Source organism: Microtus pennsylvanicus, chromosome X (assembly GCF_037038515.1).
Source record: "Microtus pennsylvanicus isolate mMicPen1 chromosome X, mMicPen1.hap1, whole genome shotgun sequence".
NCBI lineage: Eukaryota > Metazoa > Chordata > Mammalia > Rodentia > Cricetidae > Microtus > Microtus pennsylvanicus.
In genome coordinates, this window is record NC_134601.1 from 78,359,491 (window position 1) to 78,370,137 (window position 10,647).

The window sequence follows — 10,647 nt, forward strand, 5'->3', positions numbered from 1 at the left end:
TTATGTTGTACACTTTAAGTAAATATAATTATTTCAAAAATTAAATAGTGGCATATTTAAGTAGGCTAATAGGTGAACTTAAGGAAAGTAGAAGATTTTATAGCTGAATTAAGAAAGTTCAAAACTCATTTCAACTAAAGGAGAGTACCTATTAGAAGCTGGGAATCTTGAAATGACTTCTGGTCAGTGAGAAAGGCCATTTGCAGTTTTATTTAAAAACCATTCTGCTGATAAATGACATGAAACGGCGCTTGGCAATTTCAGTGGCTAAAACCTTTATTCTCTGAGATTACCAGAGAAGGGGAGAAAGAGAGAGAACATCAAATCCTTAAAGTTTTTTCCTTTTTTGAAATAGTCAAAAACTGATAAGAGGATTTCTTGTTTTGTTTTATTTTTTTTTTTTGAGACAGGGTTTCTCTGTAGCTTTGGAGCCTGTCCTGGAACTAGCTCTTGTAGACCAGGCTGGCCTCGAATTCACAGAGATCTGCCTGCCTCTGCCTCCCGAGTGCTGGGATTAAAGGTGTGAGCCACCACCGCCCAGCAAAAACTAAAAAAACTGATAAAAGGACTTAATTCCAGGATCATAGATGAATGAGGGATCCAGTGAACAAAGAGAAAAACATATCAAAAGTGACAGTGGGCAGAGGTAATTCCTGAGCTCTGAACTCACTGAGATTTAGCAAGTTTTGTGTTTATCTAAACATGTCTTCTAACTCAGTAACATTCCTGTTGAACTTGTTTAACTGCTACCGTCAAAGCTACAAATAAAATCTTCAAAACAAAAGCAAAAGCCAAAAAAAAAAAACCAAAATCAAAAAAACCAACCAACCAAACCCCTGCTCCACCTCCTCCCCTCCTCCACCTCTAATAGATGACCCAAGGCAAGTCATTTAAACTGTCTGGGCTTGAGTTTACTGATGTGTATTACAAGAGTATTGAACTAGAAAATCTCTAGTCTTTTCTAAGGTTTAAAGCATGAAAGTCTAAAATGTTATTTATTTGGATATAAGAAGCATTTTTCTATGATTTTCTTTCCATTTTTTTCTATCACTAGAAGTCCACTTTGAAAAGCCGTCATATTAGGACCACTCAGAATTCAGGGTTTTATTAGTCTTGAACCTGGAGAATGGAAGCTTCAGGTTCTCATGATTCTAGTCTTTCAAGATTCAGTCTCAGGAAAGGGCAATCAGTAATCTAACTAAATTCAAAAATGGGGTCTTTAATGTATTAGATTTATTTTTAGGCTTAATGTTTAATTTATCATAAAACCACCAACCAATATATTAAAAACATTATTTTGGTTATAGTAGGATTTACATTATTATGTGATAATAATTTAAACAATTTCCAAATGTTTTTCACTTTTTAGCATATCACAGAAATGATTAATGATAGCCAAGTATCACCAAAGCTAGTGACATTTTAACAAGGAAAAGATAATGTTTATTACAAATCAGTACCTTTGTGATCCCCTTGCATGTAAAATAGTGCATAAAAAGCATTTTTATGCATCATGTATATACATATATAAAATTTAAACTGAATATGCAGAACATCTGAAGATCTTTTTGTCCCTCTTAACTCCCTACCATCCTCTTTCTCATAAGCACATAATGTTAATATTTTATTTTATATTCTCTGTGGCAAACATTTTTAATGTTGATATATTTAATCTGTAAATTTTACATCTTCCTATGCCATTTCCCACTGGTTACTGAATGGACATGCTACAGTTACTCTAAATTGTGACAGTCATAGGAGGCATACTTAAATAGCCAAGGGACATTATCCTGTGGATAATTGCCAGGCAACAAGTATTCATAGCTTTTATTAAAAAAGAGAAACAAGCTAGTGCAATTTTAAAAATAAGTGATCCATTAAAAAGTCTCACATTGACCATTACATAAAGATAAAATTCTGACTTTATAATAGTTTGTCAGTTTTATAAAAATAATTTGTAAATATAGTAAATTTTGTAGCAGATACCTGGCATCTGATTGCTGAAAGTATTTAGGCAAGAAAAATAATTATATACAAGTGTAAGGGCTGGAGGGTTCGCACAGTGGTAGAGCGCTTGCCTTACATGAATGAGGCTCATCTCCAAGACCACAAGTTTGAGCCAAAGTTCAGTCAGTGTTGGCCATGGCCAGGTATGGTGTTTCATGCTTTTAGTACAAACACTTGGGAGGCAGAGGCAGATGGATCTCTGTGAGTTCCAAGCCAGCTTCATGTAAGTAGAGCTCCGGGTTAGCTACATAGTGATACCCTATTTTATACATACATACATACATACATATATATATAAGAAGAAGAAAGTAGGTTTGTTTATGCAACATGGTGGCTCAATCTAAATTATATAGCTTGAGCAAGAGGGAAGGCTTTGGGGGGTTGAAATGATTAGCAAACACTTTGGTAAACAAGCCTTGCTGGGGTAGACTGCATGAAGTGCTACATTTTGTAGGTGCTTAAGACTCGGGTAAAAATGCCCCAAAGGCCAAGAGCTCGAGTAAATTGGCTGGTACAAAGGACACCCACCTTGTTTACTACTAGAAAGAATGGTGGGGGTGGGTGAAGCATTAGACAGATGATCCTCACTTAGGCAATGGGAAAGAGCAAATCAGAGTTTGAACAGGTTGGGGGCTAAGGAGAAAAAGACTGACTAAAGCAGAAAAGAGCCGACAAACCCTGGAGTTGGCCACACATTTCACTGACTGCTAAGCACTTTTCACCTTGTCTCCAGTTTGAATTTTACCTCCCAGAGCTCATTATGGCCATTTGTTTCAATTTACTGGCCATGGGCAGTGTGTTCTCTCAACAAGTACAAACTTTGTCTGCCTTTGCATTTGTTACAGTGTAACAGTCTCCACGAGGGTTCAGAACCCGATAATTCTTCAACAAAAGCCTTCTTCAAAACACCTCAGTTTTCAACAGAGCCTCCCCACCCCCACTCCGCACCACCGCCCGCGCTGTATTATTAAATATAAACTTCACCATTCATATAATACATGCAACTTTGATTTGCAGATACGTATGCATCTGTTTTCTCAATCCTACAGAGCTATAAAAATCCTTAAGGGCGGAAACTCTGCACAGCAACTTTGCATGCCACAGGGGTTTGCATTTTTATAAGCTACTCTACAAAAACAAAAATCCTACCCACAAAATAATGGTAAATATGCATTTGTTGAATGAATGCATTCCAGCGCTAACACGTTTTCATTCTCTTCATTTTTCCCTTATCCTTATGAGACAATTCATATATTGAAACCAATTTTCTCTTAGAAAAATTAAATTACTGAAACACACCTAGGTTCCTCCAACAATGCAGGTAACTCAGAAACCCATCCAGAGCCTGGTCAGAGGACACATATCTGCAGGCGAAGGAAGCGCATTTAAATGCGCCTGTCTGATTTGTCTAGTTGACTGAGAATGCAATGGAAGGTGGGAGCCAAGGTTCAGTAGGTCCTAGTGTTAAGTGGTTTGTTTAACTCCAAAAGCCAAATGCTGGGGAAGAAGAGGCAAAACTCAAAATGAAAGGCTCTGTCAGGGTGCAGTTTAAACAGATCATAGAGCGGTCCTGCTGGTTTGGTTTTCTTTGGTTTTTTACTTGGTTGGTTGGTGGCAGAATGTTTATGGAGCCTAGAATGGCTTGAATCTCAGTATTTCACTGCTACATTGCCACCACCAATCCTGGCTAGAATTCTTTTAAATGGACAGTCTGTTCTTTCTTTATGCATATTAATGATATATTTTTATATTATTTTATTTTATGTTAATAAAATATACTTGCATATAAATAAAATATATCGTTTATTTCTTTTTGTATTATGTGCATTGGTGCTTTGCCTGCATGTATGTCTGTGTGAGGGTGTCAGATCTTGGAGTTACAGACAGTTGTGAGCTGCCTTGTGAGTGCTGGGAACTGAATCCCTGTCCTTTGGAAAAACAGCCAGGGGCTCTTAACTGCTGAGCCATCTCTCGAGCCCCAGTCTGTTTTTTCTTTAACCTAGGAGAGCATAAATAGAATTGGAGGTATCACCAGGTAATAACTAGACTGGGTTTCACTGGAAAGCTCTGGCTCACTTGCTTTGTAGACCAGGCTGGCCTTGATCTCACAGAGATTTGCCTGCTTCTGTCTTCCCAGTGCTGGGATTAAAGGCTAGCGCCACCAGGCCAGGGTCTAAATTCTTAAGTAACTGTTTAAAGGGTTAATTTTCTTTCCTGATTAGCCTTTCAGTTTAGGGACTGTAGACTGTTGTTGAAGCACATTTAAATACAAATAGCTCTTTCAACAACAGCAAGGCAAACGTCACACACAAAAAAAAAGCTGCGGAGACGAGACCTGCCTGCTTACTTCCAGTAACAATTAGCAGCCCTCAGCACTCTGTTTTAACCAGATTTCTAGGCATTATATTCTTTACTTTCTCCAAACGTTTAAGGTCTCAGACTCTGACACCAGAAGACAAATGGAAGATTCTCAAGACAGTAAACTACCATTTAAACACTGCCTGAGACTAGAATATGTTTAGGGGGCACTTTTGTGAGCAAAGTCAAATCAAAGTAAGGCGACACCTCAAGTTTCAGTAATGAAGATAAGGAATGGTTTTGTTTTGCTTTGTATATAATCTTAAATATCACTTTTGAATTAAAAAAAACCCATTAAAGCCAATGATTTCCCTTCGGGTAGAAATCTGCTATTAAAGACTTCCCGCGTGGCCCCATTCAATTTTTGGTGGACTCCCTCCAGCCGGGGTAATGGTTCTTTTAGAAGGTAGGCGGCCTGCAGGAGCGTCCTGCTCGTCCAGGTCCCACATTTATTGCTACTCTCCACCTGCGGGAGGCGCGTAGCTCTGGCACCCTTCTAAAGCCGGGACCAGTTCAGCTTTGGCGGGAAGTTCTCACGACCAGAAGCGTTCCCACTCTTTTTTTTCTGATCTCTAAACGGGTGCTCCTGTCACTTCAACCTCACCCTCTTGCCAAATGGGAAAGACCGGAGCTCTGGCTCAATCCAGTCTCAAAAGGGCCCGCCACCCCGCGCGAAGAAGAAGGAAGGGGTGGGGGTTGGAGATCGTGGAAAAAAACAACTGTTTGAGCTTTTGCTCGTCGTTAAAACATAAAAGGGTGAAAAGGCAAAAAAAAAAAAAAAAAAAAAAAACCTGGATTTCCTGCTGGTCACGTTGGAGCACTAGGCGTCTGCTAAGTGCCTGGACTCCGGCACCCCAGAGGCAGTCAAAGCCGGCAGCGTACGAGGGCTTCGGGCAAGTTCGCGAGCCACGCCTTCCGAACCGGCCACCTCCTCTGATTGGCCTAACAGTCTGTCACTCCAACCTGGCTCCCACTTCGGCTAGCCATTCACGTAGTTTGGTTGCGTCTTGGCGTGTTTAATGTTGCCAATAACGAGAGATTTTTTTTAGGGGGAGGGGGGACGCGAGAACATATCGTGCTGCAATTAGTTCATTGAAAACTCAGTCGCTCGCGGAGCGGTCAGACGGAGACTGCTCTCGGCATTTTTCCCTCCTGCCTAAGGATCTCCTGCGGAGAGCTGCAACAATGCCCAAAAGAAAGGTAAGTGAAATGGGAAGGTAGACGGGAGATTAGCTGCCGAAATACATATTTCCTACGGCAGAGATTTCTATCTTTTTGAAAGAGCATTTTGGCTTCTAGTTCGATTTTGTGATGTTCTGAATGGAAGGCGAGGGAAAGGTAGCGAGCCGTCTGTGTTTGGTTTCGAAAGGTCTCGTGTGCAACTGGTAGTTCACTTTTGGCTTGTTTTGTTTAAGGGAGAGAATCGTTTGAGAGGTGTCTCCATGCTGAATTACAAACAGCCATAGCGCTGTGCTGTCGCTTCCTACCCCACCCCCCTTCCTCCGCTTACCCTATTGGAGAACTCTTCTCCCAACCATACTTCCAGCGCCAGCTTCCTCCTCTACCTCCAGTTTTTCTCCGGGAATCGTCTCGTTTGGGAGAATGAAAGCCCCAGCTTTCTCTTGGGTTTTTTTTGCCTTTGTTCTTTCCGTTTTCTTTTTTCCTTTTTTCCCCCTCTTCCCTCCTCCACTTCTTGTCATGCCAGATGGCTATGCAATGGTAATACTGTGCCATTAGGCGGCGCAGACTTCAAACTGTCCTAGAGAAGGGAGAGATTCACCGCTGTAATTAGAAACTTTAGATCTGAAAGATTTGGCACTCTCGGAACTCTCTAGTTAAAGGTGGAAAGGTGATTAGAGAGCCGCGTCCGAGAAACTACAGCCAGCGTTGGATGGTGGGGTGCCGTGAGATTTGTTCATTTTAGACATTGGGAAGTTGATCTGAGCTACCAAGGGCTACAGGTCTCCTGTAAACCTCACTTCAAAATTCCTGTCTCCGCATAGATGGGAAATAAGTTGACGCTCAGTGTTTGTGTTTTCTTTTTTTCCTCCCGAGTCTCTTACAAGTAAAATGGAGTGCTGTTTCATTGCTTGGTGAAATCGTAAAACACTGTGTTAATGTAAAAGCCTTATAATTGTTCTTATCTTCTGGTGAATCCGTCCGCCTTCCGTATTCCATAGAACATAGAAATGAGGCTGAATTCCTCAGTGCTATGGGCTGTATGAATCGGTGAAATAATAGCCTGGTAATTCCCAGGGTAAAGGGCTACTCCGATACCGAAAGCAATTGTTTCTAATCACCACCCCCTTCGCCGAGGCTCCCGCCGGGTTCTTTTCGGCTTGTGCAATGGATCTTGCTTTTTTGCAGAGCTGACAGCAACCTTGTAGCAGGTAGTGGCGGGAAGTTTTAAAATCCTCCTCCGCCTGCTTCTCCGAATAAAACGTTGACGTTAGAACAAAGACATTCTTTCTTGAAAGTATGGTGGTGGTGGTGTTTCGTATGCAGGATTTGGGGAGGAAAATAGTCCATAATCAACTGAGCAGGTCAGATAGATACAATTGGACTGCAAACAGAAGGCAAGAGAGGGAAATTGCAAGAAGCTCCGCCTTCGTTCGTCCCGCCCCAACCCTTGTGTTTTGGCTTTAACATTTAGAGCAGGTGGATTTCAAAATGAAAATGGCTTTTTTAAAGAGACCTTATTTACACAAAAAGGTTACACTGACTCTTTGTAAAAGGGTCTTGAGTATGAACTTGCAACTTGGTGCACGTTTCTTGTTACCAAAACAGCAGATGTGGAATAGCTAGCTGCTAGAAAACAACACGTGGCTGCTGGAGCGGGAACCCAGGAAAAAAGTAACAAGTGGCTAAAGTCGTAATTCTAATCCATCGGCTATATGTTTTGATCTACGTGTTTATATTGATTACCCTATATCTTTTTTTTTTTATTTTTCTCCCTCTACATAGGCTGCAAGCGATGCCAGTCAGGAGGTGAGTGTCCTTAGTTTGTGAGTTTCTCTGAAAAGAAACGCACCCATTGTAGAAACTAAAGACATATAATTATGTAAAATTTAATGTTGGTGGTTATATTTGTATCAAATGAGTACTAATGTTGTGTGTGCCAATGCTCTCTTAAAAGTACATTAATAAAAATGACAGGCTTTCTGGAATCTAGGGTCTTACTGTGCTTGTTATGATATAAGATGCAGAGAGCACCTTCTTAGACTTAAATTCTGTTTGGTCAGTTGGCGAGCAGAAAGGTATGTTAATTTTAAAACGTGCCCCTCACTCAATAACAGCAACTTCGCTGATTTAGTTCAGTGAAAGAAGCTTGTCATGGATTTTATTCTCTTTACCATAGGAAGGGGCCCCAGGGGGTCAGAGGTATCTACTGATAGTTCTTAACCAAATTTATAATCACTTCCTTACTACCAACATTTATACAGTGTTACACCAAATATTTTCTCAATAAAAATAATTCCACATTTGTACATTCATAATTCTTTTGACTGTTTTTTTTCCATTTCCAGCCAAAGAGAAGATCAGCCCGACTGTCTGCTGTAAGTGGTCTTTGTAAAATGTTGCCCAAGTATCATGTAATGGAGGTTTTAGAATCAGGGAATTCTACATAATATTATGTTTAATTCAAGGCTTATTTGGAATGGTTATTTGAGAAACTTTATGAATTAAAGAAAAGGGTTTTTTTTTGTCCCTAGTACTTAGTTTAAATCATGCTCATAGATTTCATTGCTAGTGCTTTCTTCAAATATGATTTCTTTCTCTTTTCTTATATAATGGTGTTTTCTGATGCAGATGCCTGTGCCCTTTATACCAGAGTTGAAACCGAGAAGAGCATCAACTCCAAGGGTAAATATTAAAATTCTGACATTGAAGAAAATGTGTTTTTTTTTAAAGAAATAAATTGTAAATGCGCGCACAATGAATCCTTTTGTTTTCTTCATAGTTTGCTTACCCAGAAATACAATGTACCGTACGTATAGCTCTACTGGGTGGTAAACATTTGTCAGTGTTTTGGGACTGGCAGCTGAGTCTTAGCATTTTTATTTGGTAGTTAGAACACAATATTGTAAATGTAAAATAGAAAATGTTGGTAGGTAGACGCGTTAAATGTATATGCCTTTAAGATTTAGTCGCTAAAATACCAATATTCCTGGGAAAACAAAGGCCATAAACTATAGTAACCCAATAGTTCGTTATAATAATAGCAGCAACTAATATTTGATCCTACTTCAGGAAGTGCTTTAAATGGAGTCAGATGGTTTTATATAGACGCCCGTGCTTGGATGTTATACTTAATGACAGGCTGAAAGAGACATAAAATCAATATTAAGTTAACTTTTAATTGCTTTATTACACAATTTTCCCCTAACAATTGGTTGAATTACAGAAATCAGAAAAGATTAAAGCTATAAAGAATATTCGATGAGAGCCATCCTGTAAACACCGCTCTTCCGTGGCTTCTGTTTCAGCACCTGTCCCCAGGTTTCTGCCCTGACTTCCCTAGACGAAAGACTATAAATAAATCCTTCCCCCACAAAAAGAAAAACGCACCACAAGAATATTTGAATACTTACTTGGCAGGGGAGATGCCATGATCACTAAGGTGGTTTGCCCAGGAAGAGGCTCATCATCGCACTCCTAATGTGTTGACCCCTGCCATTGCCCCCAGTCTGGGAAATGCGGCTGCATGTTTTCTGGTAGTGGGGCTACCGCGTTTGTGTGCTCGCTGCCCTGGACAATAAAAGAATTGTTGAGATCATCTAATCTTGCCGTTTTCTGACTGAAGGCACAACCAACGATGATCGTTTTTGTAAGCTATTTTGGGTATTTGTCATTTAAAAATTCTTAAGTGCTTTTTGATGATCAGTCAGCTTACACATTGATGCCGTGCTCCCTAGCTGTTGAACTGTTCTGCGGGTTGCATTGAGAGGGAGGAAGGGAAAAAAAGGATAGGAATAAATCGCGTTGGGTATAGTGTAATCACACACTTGAAAATTGTTTCTGTTTCTCAAATCTCTGTTTCTCATTGGTTAACAGAGTACTAGCTTTTCTGTATGGTGCGGCATATAATATCTAACATAGGCATTTTCTCAATTGACCCTCGTAACATGCCCCTGTGTAGTGGGTCGTGCTGTCTTTTCATAATATGAAAGCAGAATCTGAAAGAGTCATACCTTTCCTCAAGAAAACATTAGATAACTGGAAGATCTCGGATTCAAGAAGATTTCTCTGGCATCTTAAATAAATGATCTTCCTGCTGTGTGTACACTTAAGCAAAGAACTTTCTCATAGCCAAATCAAAAAAAAAAAAAAGGTCAAGGAATTAGATCGCTTACACATATAGCGGTTAGAACAGCTGCATCCCATGATGGTCTCCTCTAGACGTGTTGAAGATGATATTCTCACTAACATGACATTTCTCTTAATTACTACCAATGGAGACTTTATAATCAACACAACCCTATTGCTAATGATTAGACAAGACAGCAATAAACTGACTTTGGTATGAGACATTCAATTTATTGGTCTAACCTGATGCAGGGAATTGGACTTCGGTGAACACTAACTTTTATTTCTCATTGCAGTCAGCATAAAAGCAGATTTCTTTCATTTACATCAGGGTAACAATTTATTTTTAATACTGCTTTTGGGGTAACACTGAAAGACTCATGCATTCATTTTCTTTTTATGAGATTTATGTGTAGTATTCTAAAAACTCTTTGTAAATTATTTTATCAGCCATAGTGTATCCTTGGTGGTTTAATTAACATGGCAGCTAAATGGTGTGTTTTTATGATTTTTGTGTTGCTGGACAGAAAATGAAGGCCACAAATGTTACCGTGGAAGAAAACAAGGATGCAGGTGCTGTGGCAGTTCCTGAAAGCAAGCCCCAGGATGTTCAGGAGGCGTGCAACATGGACAACTCTGAAAATGGAGAAGCCAAAGTTGTGGAGGTACCTTGAAACAGATGTATCTTCTTCAAGAACTTGCCATTGCCCGCGAAAGCAATCTTACAGTAAATGAATAGCGGTTCTGTGGTGGAATGGCATCTAAATTGAAAATCCGAGCATTTCAAGTGGTGGTGGCAGAAGCAGTTGGATAGCATTGCTTTAACAATGCCGGAAAACATGACCTACGACATCTATAACTCTTATTAAATATAGGCCAAACTTCAATTCCTTGTGTTAACACATGGATTGTTTGTAACTTCTTTCTCCAGAAAAACACTTTGGATGTAGGTGGTAAAACAAGCTATTATAGAAT

At 39.8% G+C, this 10,647-nt stretch overlaps 1 protein-coding gene and 1 non-coding gene across 2 annotated transcripts in view; both read left to right on the forward strand.

The window, feature by feature from the left end:
• The first annotated feature begins 5,407 nt into the window (after nucleotides 1–5,407).
• The window catches only part of Hmgn5 (high mobility group nucleosome binding domain 5), an 11,185-nt gene continuing 5,945 nt past the window's right edge, over nucleotides 5,408–10,647 (forward strand). The window contains exons 1-5 of the mRNA XM_075958080.1: nucleotides 5,408–5,565; nucleotides 7,330–7,353; nucleotides 7,893–7,922; nucleotides 8,176–8,229; nucleotides 10,200–10,337. Of these exons, the coding sequence (XP_075814195.1) occupies nucleotides 5,551–5,565; nucleotides 7,330–7,353; nucleotides 7,893–7,922; nucleotides 8,176–8,229; nucleotides 10,200–10,337 (261 nt within the window). The 5' untranslated portion in view covers nucleotides 5,408–5,550. The remainder of the gene's footprint in view (nucleotides 5,566–7,329; nucleotides 7,354–7,892; nucleotides 7,923–8,175; nucleotides 8,230–10,199; nucleotides 10,338–10,647) is intronic.
• Nucleotides 8,950–9,117, forward strand: LOC142841916 (U1 spliceosomal RNA). Its single transcript, XR_012909151.1, has one exon. It is a non-coding gene; the product is annotated as a U1 spliceosomal RNA (small nuclear RNA).